We start from the raw sequence: 19,055 nt of genomic DNA on the forward strand, positions 1-19,055 counted from the left end.
TATGCATGTGTTAACATCTGATGCTCTGATTGGATGAAAACATAAGAACACTGATGGGGTTTTTATACTTTGGGGGATTTTGGGAAGCAATGGAGTAATTCAGTTGGCAGAAATGGAAACCCTGTGCTTCCCTTTACAAAGAATTGACTGTAGGCAGTATCTTTTGTTGTTTACTGAGGAACTCTCAATACAGGTGTAACTTGCACCAGGCTTCACTTTGGCTTCTCTTTGATTTCTGCTGCTTCCAACCCTGCACGGAAAACTACAAGATGGCAATTGAGGTTCACTCATATAAAGCAAAATTAGGGTCAAAAGGAGCAGACAAAAGAAGAGCATCCTTAAACTTACACCCAGAACACAGATCTGAGCTGTGTGCAGCTCCTAGAGAAAGCACATCCAACAACTGATGTGACCTGGAAGGCACTGGATAAGGACAAAGATGCACAATTCATTCAGTCTTTCCCTCTGGTGCTATCCCCTGATTTATCCTGGCTCACTCACACTGCCCTGTCAGAAAGAGGAGATTCCCACACTGGAATTTATGTAAACACATTAACATAGCAAGAAATTCTCCAATGTTTTAATGTATGGATTTAATCCAAAAGAAGATTCAGAGGATGTCTTGCCTTTAAAAGTAACATGTAAAAAAGTAAAGCTACAGATGCCCAATAACCAGGAAAAAATTCTGCTGCTGATGGAATAACTGAAGCTACACCAGAATGCACACTTTCCAAAACCACACACAAAATAAAAGATCAAACTTCTTGAATTACTAATGTGATTGTATCTCAAATCCTGACTCACTAGTTACCCTGGCAGCCTCTCCAACAGAGCTGACAACCAAGACTTGACAATATGCCATTAGTGCTACATGGAAACTGTCACTTCTCTAACAGTCTAATTTATTTTAATTACAGACAAACCTCTGTTTAATCACTGAACAGTTCTTTTCCTTTTCCACAGCACAGGAGACCTTTCCCAGACCTGTTCTCCCACACAAGTGCCCTCAACTTAGGCAGCCTCACCTGTCCCAGGTCTGCTGTCACCTCCTTCCACTGCTCCTGCAGAGCCTTCTCTTAAGGGAATCACCAACACAGGACTGGAGACACTTACAGACTTTAACACCAGAAATGACCATTCCAACTAACTACCATAACCTTCCTCAGAATAGGCCAGAAAGATCCAACCCTGCTCTTCCTTCAAACTTGCAAATGAACTCTCCTTGGAGTTATTGAATCCTCAGAACATTTCTTTTGTGATAAAGACCAGGTATACTGAGAATCCAAAATGAAAAATATACTAATGACTAGTAATAGTCATTTACAGGAACTTGACATAAAAACCTTGTTGATTAACTTTCCTTTTACCATTTTAGATACAGAGAAAACTCCAAGCTTTACTGGAATTACTGAGGTTGTGGTTATAGATTTGGCACCAGTCACATTTCTCCCTACCCCAGCTGCTTATTCCTAACCCCAAATGCCCCTCCTGTTGTAACAGAATCCATTTATGTAATCACATGGCAAGCCATGTGGAAAATTAATTAATTTCAGACAAATCAATCATAGAATCATAGAATCAATTGGGTTGGAAAAGACCTCTGAGATCATCAAGTCCAACCCTTGGTCCAACTCCAGTCCCTTCACCAGATCATGGCACTCAGTGCCACGGCCAAAAACCTCCAGGGATGGGGAATCCACCCCCTCTCTGGGCAGCCCATTCCAATCCCTGAGCACTCTCTCTGCAAAGAAGTTTTTTCTCATCTCCAATTTCCCCTGGCAGAGCTTGAGCCCATCGTGCCCTCTTGTCCTATTGCTGAGTGCCTAGGAGAAGAGACCAAACCCCACCTGGCCAGAACTTCCCTTCAGGGAGTTCCAGACAGTGCTGAGGTCACCTCTGAGCCTCCTCTTCTCCAGGCCATGATGCACTTTCAGAAACAAGGCTCAGCACAGCAGGGAGGGAATGAAAGCTCAGCAGTGAGGGCTCCACGTACCAGCTTAAGCTAATAAAGACCCAAAGGAGCAGATGCAAGTTGGTTCTCAGGCATTCTAAAATATGCAAAGTCCCCAAAGCAGTGAAAGATGGGAATCATCAGGATTACCAGCACCAGAGAGGACTTACCCCCATCACCTTGCCACGCTGCTCCACATCCTCCCACATGCAGTGGACGATGTAGCGACACATGTACTTCCCTGTGCGCCCCTCCTGCTTCATCCGGACCAGGCACATCCTGCAGCAACACACACCCCCCAGTCAGGGCTCCCAGGGCTTTTTCACAAGTAAAGGGTAAATTACCGATAGTTCAGCTCATTTAAGACTTTCCTCACAGTGTATGTTTGTGGTTATGAAAAAAGAAAACCAGAGAGACAGGTTTTGTTTCTTCTTTTTTAATAAACCATCACAAACTTTTCTGTTCTGTGCTCTGGAGCTGTATCTGCTGGACTTTGGCCAAGCCAGCCATGGCAGAGTGACAGTGGGCTCTATTCTTGTTGTCTGGACTGTAATCTAGTTAAACACTACTGTAACCTAAATTCCTCAGCCTTAAGAGCATCTCCAGAGCAGGACCACATGGCTTGTCTAATCCCAGGCTCTGAGCCAGCTGCAGCTCAGCTTGGTGCACTCAAGTGCTCCACGAGCCCCAACCAGCCAAGCTGGGGGAGCTTAAGCAAGTTACAAACTTCAACCAAATTCTCATTAACAATGTCCTAAATTATTTCAACTACAGGGGTCTTTGGATACCTGTCCAACCACCTGGCAAAGCCCCCACATGCAGCACTCGTGAGACCAACTCAGAGGTTTTTAAGTGTATTGTGGGATCTTAATGAGAATATCAGGTTGAGTAGTTTTACTTTTTTTTTAAAGCGTTAAAGCTACTTGAACTCCATTGCTGCTCTTCTGTCTACGAAATAAACCATCTGAACAAATGTTTTATTCTACCTTTTTTTTACAACATCTGTAAAGTGCATGAACTGAAGCCCAGGCTGATCCCTCACTGAGCTGGGACCAGCCCCATCACCTGTCCCATCTTCTTCTACCTCACAAATCAGCTCTGCTCCCATGCTGAGAGGCACAGGTGCCTGCCCAGGATTGCCTGAGTGCTGTAGACCAGGTGATGCTTAAACACTGGAGCTGAGAGAAGTCATTGCTTTCCCCAGACATGCTACAGGTGGGCAACTGCTCACAGGTGATTCTTGTCATGTGAAACCAAGAGAGCAGAGCTGCTGGAGGCCTCTGTGAAGCTGCTGCATACTAACAATGGTGAATGTGCCACAAGAGCTGAGAGGAAGAAATTATGATTTTTAACAGGTTCATTTCTTTAGTGGATTTAAGATCTACAGGCTCTAAAAGTATTTGGTGACCTGTGAATGCCAACTCAACAGGGAGAATCATAAACACCTGAAGTGTGTCCTGTAAAAAGCCAGATGCAAATCTTTCTGATGGATTGCCTTGTCTACTGACTACTAAAGAAAAGATATTAACCTACAAAAGAAGCAAAACTTATTGCCAGGGATAGTCACAGAGACAAATCAAATGGAAGGCAGCAAAAACTGCAGCAGTCCCACATTCTTCTTTCTGGTTAGAACCAGACTTTGAAGTCTCATCCGAGGGCCATTGAAGTGAAACACAACATTGAAAGAAGAAAAGGCCACAGACCAGAATCTGATTTCTACATGCAGAGCTTAGAATGGCAGTGGCTGTACAAGAGGCAGCTCAAGCTCCAACACAAGCAGGTGGAATGAGGTCAGAGACCAGAGAGAGGGACTGAGGCGTGGCAAGGAGAGTCCAAGGTGGAGGGACTGAGAGCTTCCAGGGAGAGGATGGGAGAAGGAGGGCAGGGCAGTCAGCCCAGGGAACACTGGGAAGGCTGTGGCACTTTGTGTCTCAGCTGTGTAAGGATTCCCAAGAGCTGTGTTATGGCAGTGACAACTCGGTGTCTGTCCAACAGCACCACTGTCCATGCAGACAAATACAACTAAGATGGTATCAAACCCAAGTCCTCACTTGCTCACAGAAAGATGGCAAAGCTTTCTGCTCAGTGGCCAGAGAACAGCTGTACAGATACCAGACCTTTCACAAAACAACTGCACTAAGAGCCTAAAACTCTTGCTTTACTTCCACTAGTTTCAAAACCTTTGTTCCTTTTGTGCATTTACAAAACTGAGCTGTACAAAAAAGTGGATTAGTAAGAGTTACTGAATCCCACTCTTAATAAATCAAAAAGACTCAGTTTAAAAGACTAATTTTGGGCTAAAATAAGCATTTTTAAACTTCTCTAGCTGAATATGCAAACTCAGGGGTGAAAAAAAGGAAAAAGAAAAGAAAAAAGCTAGTGGCTTGGCAAGAAAACCTCCTCCCAGGCATGAGCAGTGGTTGCTACACTGTGTGCCTGCAGTGGTGGAGAAGCAGGAGGAGAGAGCAGTGACAGACCAACAGCCAACAACTGGTCACTGATGAGCAGGTCTGGAGTGGTGGTCACAGGAAAACCTGCTGCTCATGCAGCCTAAAAGGCAGCTCTGTGTTTGGATGCATTGTGGTGTCACAGAGCTGTTCTGCAGCACCACGAGTGAGATCATGGAATTCTGCAGTTTATTTGAAAGTTTGTGAGTTTGTTACTACACCTGCTCTCTGAGGTTTAAGACACAGACTCTCTAAAACCTATAAAAATCCTAACTAGATCACCACAGTGTGAAACATTTTATTGTTTCAATCCAGAATCTGTAGCTTAGTAAAATACTGACTCATCTTCATCAAACCATGAAAATAAAATGACTCCACACTATCTTTAGAAAGCTGTCCATCTCACACTGCTTGGGTTGGAGAATATTTGCTGTATTTAAGTTATGCAGAGAGATCATTTTAGAAGAAAATGACTTGAAAGGATGACTGAAAAGGACAGGAGCATCCATAACCCAACCCATCTTAGATGAGATATCAGTTTCCTACAACAGCCTCTGCTACAACTGCTTCTGTCAGTATTCCCAGAGTGCCAGAGTGGCTGGAACATCAGAAATGGGGGTTGGCACCACCCTGAGGACTGCTGGGAGGTGCCCCATGCCATGCATTGAGGTGAGATGATGCATTAAGGGCAAAGCCCACCCTGAGCTTCCTGCTGTCCCCTGCACTTGGTCACTCTTTCCTCCTTCCTCAGTTGCTCCAGGGCAACCGCTCCTGGAGTGATGTTCTGGTTCTTCAGAGAAACTCCCCTGGCTTAACAGCACAAGTATCAACAGCAATTTTGGAAAGCTTTATTCTGTTTAAGCCATTCATGGACAGCCACCAGCTTGGGGGACAGCAGGAAGCTCCTGAACAGACTTGTCTCCAGCTCTGTTGTGACATTCCACTGCAGAGAATTGTGACAATGTGCAGAATTCTGAACTCACCCCAATGAGGTTCCATGTCCTCCTGTGCCCCAGCCTGGCTGGGAACAGCCTCCTCTCCCCTGGGGCCTTTGCTCAGGCCATTGGAGCCCATGACCTCAGGCTAAGGAGGATCAGCTAAATGCCTGAGACAATCCAAGAAATGTATTCCTAAAATCTCTCTCAAGCAACACTGTTCTGATGCAATTAAAGTCCTCTACCATGAAACAGAGTCTCCTCCCTTTCCTCTGAAGCAGCACATTACACAGAATTACAGTGACCTCAGCCTTCTCTACACAAATCAGAGAATTCTTTTCCTGCAGGAATTGTTTTCTGCATACTTGGTGGTTCTGGTTCTCCTCTGGACTCCCTTGGGCTCAGCAAAACTTTCTCAAGTGCAGATTTCCTTATGAGAAACAACGCTTGGATGAACTTTTGCAACAGGTCTTTGATCCTTTCAGAAAAAGAACTGTAGCAGCACTCTATTTTGATCCTGAATACTTCAGAGATGTCACCATACTTGGTCTGGTGAAATTATGAAGGGAGCTCTAGGTATCTACATGGTAACTGTTGACCCAAGACATTTCTCAGCAGTCACACAAGTAATTTCTTTGGCAGTTTGGTAACAGCTCTGAACCTCAGCCAATACCCCACTCACACTGCCACTGCATGGGAAATGCAAACCCAGCAGTGCAGATGAACAGCTTGAGATGTTCTAAAGGTCTTCTAAAAATAAAGCAGAGTCCTCCTGACATCAAAGGTGTGAAGTAATAGAAACAGCCTATGAAAACATGACATTTAGGAAAGCATAAGGACAGGCTGGCTTTGTAAATAATACTGATGGGTTGATCTTTTTAAAGCATGACTTTAGCACTGCCTTGGAAGGCACTGGAGGGTTTCTAAAGGAGCATTAACTCAAAAGGAGTTTGCAAAAGCAGAGGTTAAACACGAGAATCTGAATTCCTCCCTCTCTGATTGGAGGTAAGTAGAAAAATCCTATTCACGGATAAGAAGAAATAAGAGCCAGAGATTCAAAGAGGACCCCCAAGAATCTGTAACATAAGAAGTTATATCCTGACAAGCACCTTAAATCTATGAAAGCTGGGATGAAAAAGCACAGAAAAGTTGACTAGAGCAGGCTGGGAAATGACAACAGCAAGTAAGGAGGCAAAGTCCACCAAACTAGGAAAAAGTCTCACCTTCTCTGACTCCAGAAGACACTGAAAATCAGTTGAAATTAAAACCCTGAATAAGAGTGAAGAAGTGAGTACAGCAGAGAGTGACACAGACTGCTCTGCAAGGGGGAGCAGGAGCAGATGGTGACCAGAATCTCTGTGGCAGGTCATGGAGTCTCTGAGGCAAATGGTCCAGCAGAAGAGACAGAGGAGCCTTTGGGCAGGGGTGGGATGTCCTGGACCTTGGCAGAGCCTGCAGAAGCAATAATGTTCTGCTCCCACTTTGCTGAGGTCAAACTGCTTAAAGAGACTCCCAGAGAACACGGCAATGAACCTGCCTGGGAAAGCAAATGATGTCATGGAAGATGCTGGGCCCTGAGCTCACCCCAAGCAAAGCCTGCAGCAATTCCCAGTGACCCAGGAGTGAGTAGGCCTGTCCCAGGCTTCCTGTGTCCTGGAATATCACAATGGATCTGCCATTTGTGGTCCAGAATGACAGTGCTGCCAGCAACACAGAGGAACCAATCTCATACACCCCAGAAAAATTCCCCTTCAGTGCTGCCCTCCACACTCAAATTTTCACTGCTGTCACACGAGGCAGAGGGATTTGGTTCCTTCCTGCCTGTGTAGGACTCTGCTGTCCACCTGCCCACCACATCTTACACACAGCAGAACTTCAGTTTCCTCAGTAAAACTCTCCTTAACATCACCAGCTCAAAGCATGGCAACATTTGGCCACCTTCAAAAGCAGCCCATGTACCTTTGAGCTGAGAAACTTGTGCCCATCCTATACCAGTTTCATCTCTACATAGTCCCTTCGTTTATTTTTATTATTAATCTTGAATTTGATGCTGTGTATCAATCACAGGATTTATTTTCCTGTCAATGAGAAAAAAAGATGATGTGAAATAAAGTGTGTTCTTTGAAGATTCATTTTAGCTCTTTTTGGTTTTCCCCAGACACAGTTTGCTTTTTAATATTTATTGCACTAGTTTTCCAAATACCTATATGAATTATTAGCTTATCAATTAATTTTAATGCCTTTTTCCCCACAGGGAACAGTAGAAAATATAAACTGCAAATATCCTGCAAATATCCTTCCTTGATTCCACTGATTTAATTAACTGACTATAATTTCAATGGTTCTGCTCATTTATTCACTCTTCAGTATGATGAGCTGCCCCATTTTTCAATACATTGAGGAAATTAAAAGGAGGGAAGGGGAAAAAGAGGAGCCAGGGAAATAAGGGGCCTGAAGTGCAGCTATTTCAGTACAAACTTCCTTTCAGCCTTTGAGAGCTGAGCCCCAAGCCCATGGACTTCAGCCCCTGAAAGATCTGGCACTCACAAAAATGACTGTACTCCCCTGTGCTTCCCCTGACCTTTACAAGGATGTAATGCTAGATGAAAACCTGATTTTTTTGGCTACTATTTTCACAAATGAGAAAGGGAAAAAACCCCTTCATGTTTAAGGTGTTAAATATTTTTACATGCAGCCAAGCTGGCATCCACCCCCCTGCATGTGCCTTTCAGAGGTGCAAGAATGAATGCCAGTGCTATAATTTGTTAAATGCTTCTCATCACCACAAATTCTCCCGATTTAAATGACTTTTACATAACTTTAAACTTTTCCTAAAACACCCAAGTAAGATTTTTCCACATAGCCTGAGAAGGCTTTTAGAAAGCTCATGGCAAAGATCACTCCATTAGTGAGGAATTCTGAGCTGTATGGGACTTTTTGTTCTTCAGCAGAAAACTGCTGCAATTCAGTCAGCAGTAAAATGAATATAACCTCTATTATCAACAATCACAGAGCCTACTTTTTTCTCACATTAAGGTACATATCACTCTATTACTTGAAAATAATTACATTACTATTTTGCTTTTCACTTACCAGACATGAAGCTGGGCTACTAGAAACCAGGAATTCAAGGTATCAGGCATTTGGCACCCTTGATGAGAGGGGGAAAAACACAAAAGCAAAACAATATTAATATGAACTTCATCACATTTTGTCCCTAACAGAAATTCACTACACAAAAATCTGAACGTACTTTGGAAATTTATTTTAAGTAATAATTTTCAGTAGCAGTAGTAATTATAATAAGTATTATTATTAGCAATAATAATACTAATAATAATTTATTTTCAGTAATAATTTTCAGGTGTAGTAATTATAATAATAAGTATTATTATTAGTAATAGGAATAATAATAATTTATTTTCAGTAATAACATATTGGAAGAGACATAATTTACTGTCATGTTTGTGCTCAAACTCTAAAACCTGCAGCCACAGGATGCTGTAGATCCCAGAAGATTTCAGGTGTTTGGGGCTCACTTGGGTAACATTTACAGGAGGGAAAAATTAAAAAATGGAGGAGACAAACATGTGGCTTCTAGGCTGGAAAGTCCCACAGCAGCAGTAACAGGGAGGCATCACACTGGATCATAGAACAGAATCACAGAATCAGCTGGGTTGGAAGAGACCTCCGAGATCATCGAGTCCAACCCTTGGGCCAACTCCAGTCCCTTTACCAGATCATGGCACTCAGTGCCACGGCCAAGCTCAGTTGAAAAACCTCCAGGGATGGGGAATCCACCCCCTCTCTGGGCAGCCCATTCCAATGCCTGAGCACTCTCTCTGCAAAGAATTTCTTTCTCAACTCCAACTTCAATTTCCCCTGGCAGAGCTTGAGCCCATCGTGCCCCCTTGTCCTATTGCTGAGTGCCTGGGAGAAGAGACCAACCCTCACCTGGCCAGAACTTCCCTTTAGGCAGTTCCAGACAGTGCTGAGGTCACCTCTGAGCCTCCTCTTCTCCAGGCTAAACACCCCCAGCTCCCTCAGCCTCTCCCCACAGCACTTGTGCTCCAGTCCCTTCTCCAGCCTCGTTGCTCTTCTCTGGCCCCGCTCCAGCCCCTCAATGTCCTTCCTGAACTGATGTTTTGCTCTATTCCTACACTCCTCCTTCCCACAGGACAGGATTCTGTGTTTCTGCTACAATTCCACTATCAGAGTAACTCTGTAAAGCAGCAAATCTGCCCTGCCTGACTCCCTGTCTGCACAGCCCACAGCACTCTGGGTGTGCCTGCCAGGCTACACTTGGATTAAACCAGCACCCGGCCACAGAACAGCCTCCTGTCTGCAGGTGTAGCTCTACTCCAAGAGCCACTGTTTTCTCAGAGCTGGCTGGTCCCTGTGTGTGTTCACACCATAGATCTCCACGTGTCCATGGCACAGAAACCATATTCCTCTTCCTTATGCTTGAAAACAACGGCCCTGTGGGTTCTGTGCACCCAAAGTCCCTCAGTTCCTGTCAGTCCTAAACCTTCCTCCCAGGCACTCACCTCTACATCTGCTTCCCAGAGAAGTTTTTAAGGGAATTGCCTAATGAGAGGAATCTGACACAGTTGTCTTGGCCTTGTCTTGGGGCTGCTCAAACCCAGCTGGAAGAAGGCCAGAGAGCATTCAGAAACAGAGTCTCCAGTCAGATGGGCCCCAAGGAAGTCAACCTTATCTTCCCTGTGTTTAACATATTCCTTCCTGACTCCTATACTTCCTGGCTCTCAAGTATTACTGAGGAGATTCACCTGGATCATGAAGCAACACTTTCACAGCTTCTTTCTTTTTATTTGCCAACTCCGGTCAGGCAACCACCAGAAGAACCAAACAAATCATGACTATTCCTCCCTCCCCAGAGAGATGACTCCATCAGTCCAAGGAGGTGCCAAGCTTCAGCATCAGTGCCCATACATCACCTCTAAGACAGTACAAAGACACTAACAGTCTGTGTTTGGAGATTAAACACAAGTCTCCCTCACCCTTCTCCCCTTTTGGCTCTCTCATTCCTATTAGAAATAGTTCCTGTGCCTAGAAATGACTCCTTTGACCAAAAGCCCCACCAAGGCATCTCTAACTAGGGCAGGAGCACACAATGCCTGCATTAACCAAACCAGTCCAGTAAATGGAAGCTCCGCAGGCAAGAGTCAAACACCCAGTTCAGACACAGAGTTCTCAAGAAGGAGTTCCCATGGATCAGTCCCCCACCACAGAAATCACTCTGCAGTGGAAAGCAAAGCTCACACCTCTACTTCTGGAAACATGGAAAGTTTTTAAAGACCTATTCAGTACCCAGGAGGGAAGAATTTTTTCTCTAACTTTCCAAGTGTTGCAATTCTATTTTTATAAATAATTTTAAACTTCTATATTAGGACTGTCTGCATGGTAAATTTGAAGGAGTGGTGACTCCTTTAAAGCAACAATCTTTCCCTCAGCTATCAGCTTTGTAAAAAGAACAAAATTCTAAAATTTAGGGGGTTGGAACACCTTACTCTGGGAAACCAACTGGGGAGAAAGCTCCATCCTAAAATGAAACAAAAAATTATTGCCCTCAGAATACAACTAGATAGAGAAAAATGTCTGCTGGTAAAGCTACCTATGAAATGACTGTGATAACAGCTGGTGAATAAACCTGCTCTGAGCACAGAACACACCCTAGTCAGTCACACCTCTGGTACTGTAAGAGACAGGAATGCTCCTATGAGGACACACATTTTCCTGCACTCATGTCCTGCACTTAAAATTCATTGGGTAAGGGATGCAAAACTTGACCATGGACTTTTTCATGACAGATCATCTTTGCCACTCCCACAATTTTAGGAAGGACACTCTGGGATAACATCCCCACATTCTGCAGAACAGGTGCCCTGTGTCAGTGTTCCCCTGAGTGTGACAGGCAGCACCAAGTGCCTGGAAGGCACCTGACAGGCTATGGGAGACACAAGAACCCAGAGTCCTCTAATCTCCAGCCCTCTGGGGCTGCTTTGAGCCCCACTAGGAGCCACCAAAAGGCTGTTTTGGGAGGGCCAGCTCTCTGTTGCTGCAGCTGCCTGACAGGAGAGTAATTAACAGTATTAAACTGGAGATGAATTCAAGGTAACCCTACAGTCCATGTTCATCAGCCAAACTCCAGGTCAGCTCTGACTATCACCTGCCTGATCCTAAAAGTTCTTCTGACTTTCCAAACCTGAGGTCAGGCATGAAGCTCTCTCCTCACAGGCTGCCTCCTCCACTTTTCTAGAACTCCCCAAGCTCTGTGTCAAGCCTGACACCAGGAACTTTGCTATTCCCTCTACTGCTTTTCTCTTCTCCTTTAAACAAGAAACAGCTGAAGTCCTAAAATAGCTCCACTTTCCACATAAGCAGCATAGTACAGACATTTGGGATACAGGCTCTAAAGCAGAGTTCCCAAAGTTTTGTCAGTGAATGATCCAAAATCAAGAGACAACAGAATGGCAGGTATAATAAAATTAAGTGCAGTGTAATACTGGAGAGTCTCAATTAAAACATCCCCTTTACATTCTACAGCAGCCTTATGACTTGCACATCCATAGTCTGTATTCTGAGAACTGCTGCTCTAAGGCACATACAGAGACAGGCAGTTCACAGGACTCCCCCTGTGCCACAGAAAGTCTCAGAAATCCCACTGGGCATCAGCAGAAATACAGTGAGATAGAAAGAGACATCCATAAGACCCTGTCCTAGTCCTCACACTATCCACGCTTCACACTATCACCTCTGTCAAATTCTGACAAATTCCACACACCAGTCCAAGTTCCATAAGGTCACAGTGCAGCTGCTATTGCTGCCACAACACAGCCACACCACAAAAGCATGTCCAGAACACTGAAGAAGGCTCTGTGAAGAACTGGCTCTGCTCACTCAGGGTTAACGAGCCCAGGAGTGGTTTCACACATGGATGGCTGCAGGTTTCCAAGGTCAGCTCAGCGGGTTAACAGCACTCACACACGGCAGAGAAAGAGCTAATAAGCTCTCCAGAGAGCAGAGCTGACTCTGTGCAGTTCACTTGGATATCAACACCCTGCAACTGGAGCCAGCAGAGCATAAACACAGCACAGGCGGTGGCTCAGGCAGCACCATCCTGCCCTCAGGGCTCTCCAGCCAAGCATGGCATCAAGGAGGGGGAGCAGCACCATCCTGCCCTCAGGGCTCTCCAGCCAAGCATGGCATCAAGGAGGGGTGCAGCACCCACACCACAGGCTCAGGCACACCTGGGCTTGCTGCAGCACCGGGGCACAGAGGTCAGAGTTACCTGCTTCTGTCCCTACTCATCCCCCAGGCCGCTCCTTCAGGAGGGAGCAATGGCCTTAAGCAATGTCCATCTTGTGCTAAAAAGGGAAAAAAACAGCTCCAGTTTGATGAAGGCATGGTGAACTCACTGAAAGCTGGTATCCTGCTCCATGCCACGTTCCCCTCTCAGTCACAGACTCCTCAGCACCAGCTTCACACCACACCTGCTCTCCACCAGCCCCTTCCATGTGCCACATTAATCACTAACACAGCACAGCAGGATGTCAGTAAACTGGGTAACCTCAACAGTTCACCAAGGACATAACTGTCCAGTCCAGGACACAGGCACAGGAAGATGGAGAACTGAGCCTTTTCCCTACTTCGACTCAGCTGCCCATGGAACCACAGCCTAAAGCTTCTCCACGGCAAAATCACTTTAAAAGCCTCCACCTCACACAGCCTGTGTTTTAGGGGAACTACTTTTCAAACATGCATCACAAGCCTGTTAAATTTTAGAGCTAATCCCCCAAACAGCTGCAGTTCTAAGCAGGCAGAAGTAAAAGAAACCTCTTACATCTGTTTCTATAGGAAAACAACAATTTCTTTGGAGCCACAAGCACTCCAGCACCACAGGTGTTCTTACACCACCAATGGGTGCATTTTGCATTCCATCAATCCCAGCAAACTGTCCTTAGGTAGCAACTGTCTCAAGTCAATGCAATGCAATGTTGCCCTTCAAAATACAGGTGTTCTTTATGAAACAGTAGGACAACATCAAAACCACAACTGAAGTTATTTTACTCAGTGTTGAGCCTGAAATTCAGTGCCAGTATATTTATGACAGACATGCTTTGATAGCCCTTTAAATTTTAATCTAGGGCAACATTTATGTATCTTTGCACAATTAAAGAGGGTTAGTGAAACACCAGTTAAAAACAGCAAAGCCCCTGTCTGAGAGGTAAATACCACAAACAGAAGAGAACTTATCTGAGCAAGCCTGGGAGGGCACACAGCTGGGGAGAGGGGTGTGCACAGGGAAAAGGAGGCTCTCAGTTTTTGATCTAGTGGGGAATCCTACTGCTCACAGAGTCCACTCACTCCTGCAACCACTGAAACCACATCACAGGTTTGGAAAACCTTCTGGAAACCACTGGAAAATCTTGCAGTAGCAACACCCTATAACAAACCATCCTCATAAACTCTGCACTAGATGAAGATGCCCCTTCAGCTGATCTCTCAAGAGGCAGCACAGCAGCACAGCCTGTGCTGTAAGAAGGCACTTGGTAGCTCAGGAATGCACGTGACAGGCCAGATCCAGGGAAGGGGTTTACTCCCAACTAAATCACACTGACACAGGAACTAAGGCACATAAGAAAAAAATATTACTAAACCTATGTAAGTCTCAAAAACACGTCTTTCCCCTTCATCAGCCAGACTTGATAAAGCTCAAAGCAGCAACAGACTTTTAGCTAATAGTTAAAAGACTGTGTACAGCATGGAAAAACCATCCCAATCCAAGCCAATATTATACCTATATACATACAGGAGGGACTTGTGTCTGTGTTCTAGTCATACTCTCTACCCAGGCAAGAGATGTGTCCTGGTCATGGCCAGTACAAAAGTAAAAAGTCTCTAAGTTGTAGCCAAACCTGGCCCAGCCATGAGGGACAGAGATAGGCAGGACCTCGTGATCTAACTGACCTTGCACCATAAAAAACTGTGCATCAGTAGCTGGGGATGGTTCTCATTCCTGCACCCCAGTTACACTGGGGATGGTTCTCATACCTGCACCCCAGTTACACTGGGGATGGTTCTCATGGCTGCATCCCAGTTACCCTGGGGATGGTTCTCATACCTGCACCCCAGTTACACTGGGGATGGTTCTCATTCCTGCACCCCAGTTACACTGGGGATGGTTCTCATACCTGCACCCCAGTTACACTGGGGATGGTTCTCATGGCTGCATCCCAGTTACCCTGGGGATGGTTCTCATACCTGCACCCCAGTTACACTGGGGATGGTTCTCATGGCTGCATCCCAGTTACCCTGAGGATGGTTGTCACACCTGCACCCCAGTTACCCTGGGGATGGCACAGTGTAGGACACAGAGACCATCTATCCAATGTAAAAAGCGGAAAGATATTTGGATTCACAGTTCATGCTACACCTGGTAATAAAAAAGGAAATATCCTTCCAAGTCCAGGATATTATGACTTTCACCTGTCCTGCCTCTGTTCCCATTCCCCACTGCAGCAGGCACCACTCCAGAGTCTGCCCTCCTCCCTGCAGAGCTCAAGGGAATGCTGCAGCACAGGGAGCTCCCAGCTGGCCACGTGCTGGTGGGGTCTGAAACTTGTCATGGTTTTGTTCTGGCCTCCCAGTTTGAGCTGCCCCCAAAGCAGGGAAAAGGAAAGGGGAAAAAAAACTTGAAAGAAACTGAGCCAAGTCAGTATATATATATATATGTATATTCTCTAAATGTCTACAATTATATGTACACAATTTGCACCCACAATAGGGAAAGGGAAAAGGGAAGGGAAAAAAGGAAGGGGAAAATGGGGGCAACAAAGAGACAAAATGAGAAGCAATGGGTACAAAAACATCCCACCCACCCACCAAGTAAACCAGTATAACACGATCCCACCAACCACTCTTAGAAGGCAGCCAGCCCCTTCTCTCACATGGGGGTCTCACTCATGTCCTTTCTCTGATCTTCTGCATGGCTCTGATAAGGGACTGAGAGCAGCAGAGAGCCCTCTGCCCTCCCCCCTCACTGGAAACCAAAAAAACCCTAAACTTCCTATCTCCTGTCTCATATCCTTCTTTGTCTGGAGGGAGGGGAAAGAATGGGTGAGGAATACCTAGGAGACAAGCCCCTCCCTAGTTACACCTGGTTACCAGGAAAAAGCCTGGATCAAACTATCACAGTTCATTTTGTTGTGATACTCACTGGTATCAATACACCTGATGCCATAATTGCACCATAAGCTGCCTCCCCAGGGCAGCTGCCCAGTGCCCTCAGTCCGTGACTTACTGGTGAAGAACTCCTCGTAGTCGGTTTTCTCCACACAGCAGGTGTACATGCGCAGCGCCGCCACCTTCACCTTCTGCAGAGAGAGGGAAACAACCCTTGGAGCACCCACTCCTTCCTGAGAGCTGCTCAGCACTGCTGGGCTTGTCAAAGGCACTGCCATCGGCTGGAAACACTTCTCTGCATAACCACAATCACTTGAGATTTTCAGGAGCACATTAAACTATTATATCTGTCAGAAATGGCAGAAATATAATTAAACTTGCCTTGAGGGGAAAAAGTTATTAAATGGCTTCTTGAATATCCTTCCAAATCTAGTTTGATACAATACTTGATAGAATAACAGAAAAATAAATCAGGTGGCTTTCCTTACAGAGACTCCAAAGATAATTCACAGTTTCTGGTTTCCTCCAATAACTGTAATTGATGTACACTATTGAGAGTGTTTTGTATAATTTAAGTTTTAAATATTAAGTCACACACCAGACATGGCCTAAAAATAGCTTTTTTTCCCCTAGAAAAATGCAACTTGACTGACTAAGCTTCACAAGTGAGAGACGAATCCCTAACGATGAATGACATGAGGTATTCCCAGGTGCTTTGGCAGTTCTCATTTTGTTTCTGGCCTGCCACTGCACCCAAAACACGTCCAGTGCATCATCTACAACACAGATACATGTGCTGAAACTTCAAAGATCACAATAACTAATAACAAAGATCTTAAAGAGCTGTCAGCCATTCCTGTTTGCTAACATCAGGGGAAGAAAAATTTTTAAAAAATGAAAACTTCACAGCTCACTCCCCTTCCTAAGCCAGGAAGTGGTGGTGAGTTTGAGTTGCTTTGGTTTGGTTTGTTTTTAATTTTTAGGGACATATAGATGCTCTCAGTACTCACTATATTACAGGGATGAGTGCCCTGCCTGTTAAATGGCAGTTCAAATCACTAAAGTAATTACTTGTGTGCCCTCCAGCCAAAAGGAAAATAAAGAAGTTGCAACTGATTGCTGAGGAAACACAGGAGCCCATTATTTTTCTTATTCAGTAATCTCAGGCTTCTGTCAAAAATCAAACCTATTTCTAAACTTCTTGAAGTAAAATAATTTACACTGCTTATAGGAGTTCTGAGGGTTTGCCTTTAAAAGGAAACACTGCCTGGCCTGGGAGCAGAGATGTCCCTGGTGGGAGCCACTGCCCCAGAGCAGGCATTACTAGACATTAAAAACATATTGCAAAGAACAGTTCCCACAATCCTGCCCTTAAATAAGGCAGGTAACAAAGGAGAAACCAATGAAATTTGATCATGGAAGTTTTAGGGTGTAGAAGAGGTATGGGGAAAGGGAGAGGAAAATGGAAAAAAGCAGAGAAATGCGAAGAAACTTCCCCAAAATCTCCTAGAGAGCAATGGCAAGGCCAAAAATGAACTCAGGTCTCTCGGGCCCTAACCACAAAATAACTCTCTCCCAACTCAAGTTCCCCAGCCTAAAGCAGTAAAGAGCAGCAATTAAGGAGAACTCTGAATCAACACTTAGAGCTAATAAGCATCTTTATTACAACAATATGTACACAAGCACATGGGAGAGAAACTACACTCTCGTGAGGTTTAACATCACCTGATTAAAGCAACTGATTTTAACCACAATACCCAAGGCTCTCAGGGGTCAGTTGTCTTTGCTTCACACTTTCTGAGCAGTGAGATGCAATCAGCAAGTTTCAGACCAGACTCAGAGGAGGTGCACTCTGTCTTGCAGATATTCAAAGCACCTTAACATTTTTAACATATTTTTTATTCAAAGAACTAGTTTTCATTCCAATACAATGGGGCTCAGCCCTTCCTTCAATTTGCCTTTTCCTCTCACTCTTTTTACACTGTTCACAGGAAAGAAATTGTCCATTTTATCTTCCTTCTGCATAAGGAACTGAAGGTATCTCTTACAGAACTGCTCTCATTTAGTCAGTGTTAACAACTGTTTTATGAAAGGGCTATTTCAAAAGAAAAGGATAAAGAGAAGGACCTGTTTGTGACTGCCTGAGCTACACTGAGCAGTGCCACACACCATGTCTTACTGCTGGCTGCCTGGGAGACACTCCTGCCCCAGAAACACAGAGCCCTGGAACAGGCTCAGAGAAGGGCAACAAAAATCAAAACATGAAAGAGACTTAATAAAAGAAACAAGTTACTCTCACCCTTCTCACTGCAGAGAAAGACTAAGATATTATGTAATATACAGGTCTATAAAATCATCAGTGGAAGGCAGAATGTGAATAGGAGCTCAGAGGAAAGAATAACCATCCTTTTTTAAACTACAAAATTAAAAGGCACCAACTAAAACCAACTGTACTTCTTCCCCCAGTGGTGCCTCAGGCTGTGGAACTCCCTGACACTGAATGCTATGGGTGCTACAAACAAGAGTTCCAAGTGCAACTGGAGAAATTTATAGAAGGCAAATCCATTAATAAATACTACACAAAAAGTGTCTGTTTTCATTCATGAAGTGCCGAAACAGGCACCTGGTGGAGGCTGGAGGAGCACATGAGACAAGTGTCACAATGTGCTTTATCTGTAATTGAATTCTCCCCATGTCATTGCCATTGGTCATTATTAGGGACCAGATGGTGGACTGTGTGGGTGTTTGAATGGCATAGCAAGCCTCTTACTGTGGGTTTTGGGGCACAAGTGAAGTAAAAAAGTCAGATATCTGAAGAAATGCAGGAAGGCTTTAGACCATACAGATCAAATTAGTGTGTATGTCAATGATGGCAATGCACAGACCAAGGGAGGTTCAAGCTATGGATTACTATTCCTTACATCAGAAAACAGGTATTTACATGGGTAATAATTCCAGATTTTTCATTACTGTTCCTATCACAAGGAAAAAAAATGTGGGTTTTTTTGGTTTGCTTTTTAGAACTATCAAATAACCAAAGGAATTATTAAATGACTGCTTTACCCATCTGCTGTACTTGAGTGGTCCTGTGAACCCCATTGCTTCTATTATCCTTGTGAAAGCACCCACTTTCTCTTCAGATGCCTGCACGGAATCTTTCGCAGAAAGATGCTGTAAAATTGAAATAGCACATATTTCAGTCTCAGCAATTAAATCTGACAAATCATTTTAGTTAGAAAAGCTACAAATCTAACGGAGAATTTTAGGGTTTCTGCTTACTTTCCTTGTTCAACAAAACAAACACATATTTAGGTCTTCTCAGAAAATATTACCCTGGTTTTCTTACATGGTATTATTCTGTTTATGAATGCAAACACTGCAAAACCATTGTGATAAAAACATCCCAGTGGAAGCTCAGCTTCAAACAGTTTGTAGAGAAACCTGTTTTCCAAAATGTGGCTCCTATCCTAGACACAGAATGGATTGGGTTGGAAAACACCTCCGAGATCATCCAGT

At 44.4% G+C, this 19,055-nt stretch overlaps 1 protein-coding gene across 2 annotated transcripts in view; it reads right to left on the reverse strand.

Moving 5' to 3' along the window:
- UQCC1 (ubiquinol-cytochrome c reductase complex assembly factor 1) overlaps positions 1 to 19,055 on the reverse strand; it is a 54,486-nt gene that overhangs the window by 23,034 nt on the left and 12,397 nt on the right. For both annotated transcript variants that reach the window (XM_071572651.1, XM_071572652.1), the window contains 4 exons: positions 18,603 to 18,710; positions 15,658 to 15,730; positions 8,427 to 8,484; positions 2,122 to 2,230 (listed from right to left, as the gene is read on the reverse strand). In XM_071572651.1, coding sequence (XP_071428752.1) covers positions 2,122 to 2,230; positions 8,427 to 8,484; positions 15,658 to 15,730; positions 18,603 to 18,710 — 348 coding nt within the window. The remainder of the gene's footprint in view (positions 1 to 2,121; positions 2,231 to 8,426; positions 8,485 to 15,657; positions 15,731 to 18,602; positions 18,711 to 19,055) is intronic.

This window comes from Pithys albifrons, chromosome 18 (genome assembly GCF_047495875.1).
Source record: "Pithys albifrons albifrons isolate INPA30051 chromosome 18, PitAlb_v1, whole genome shotgun sequence".
NCBI classification, from domain to species: Eukaryota; Metazoa; Chordata; class Aves; order Passeriformes; family Thamnophilidae; genus Pithys; species Pithys albifrons.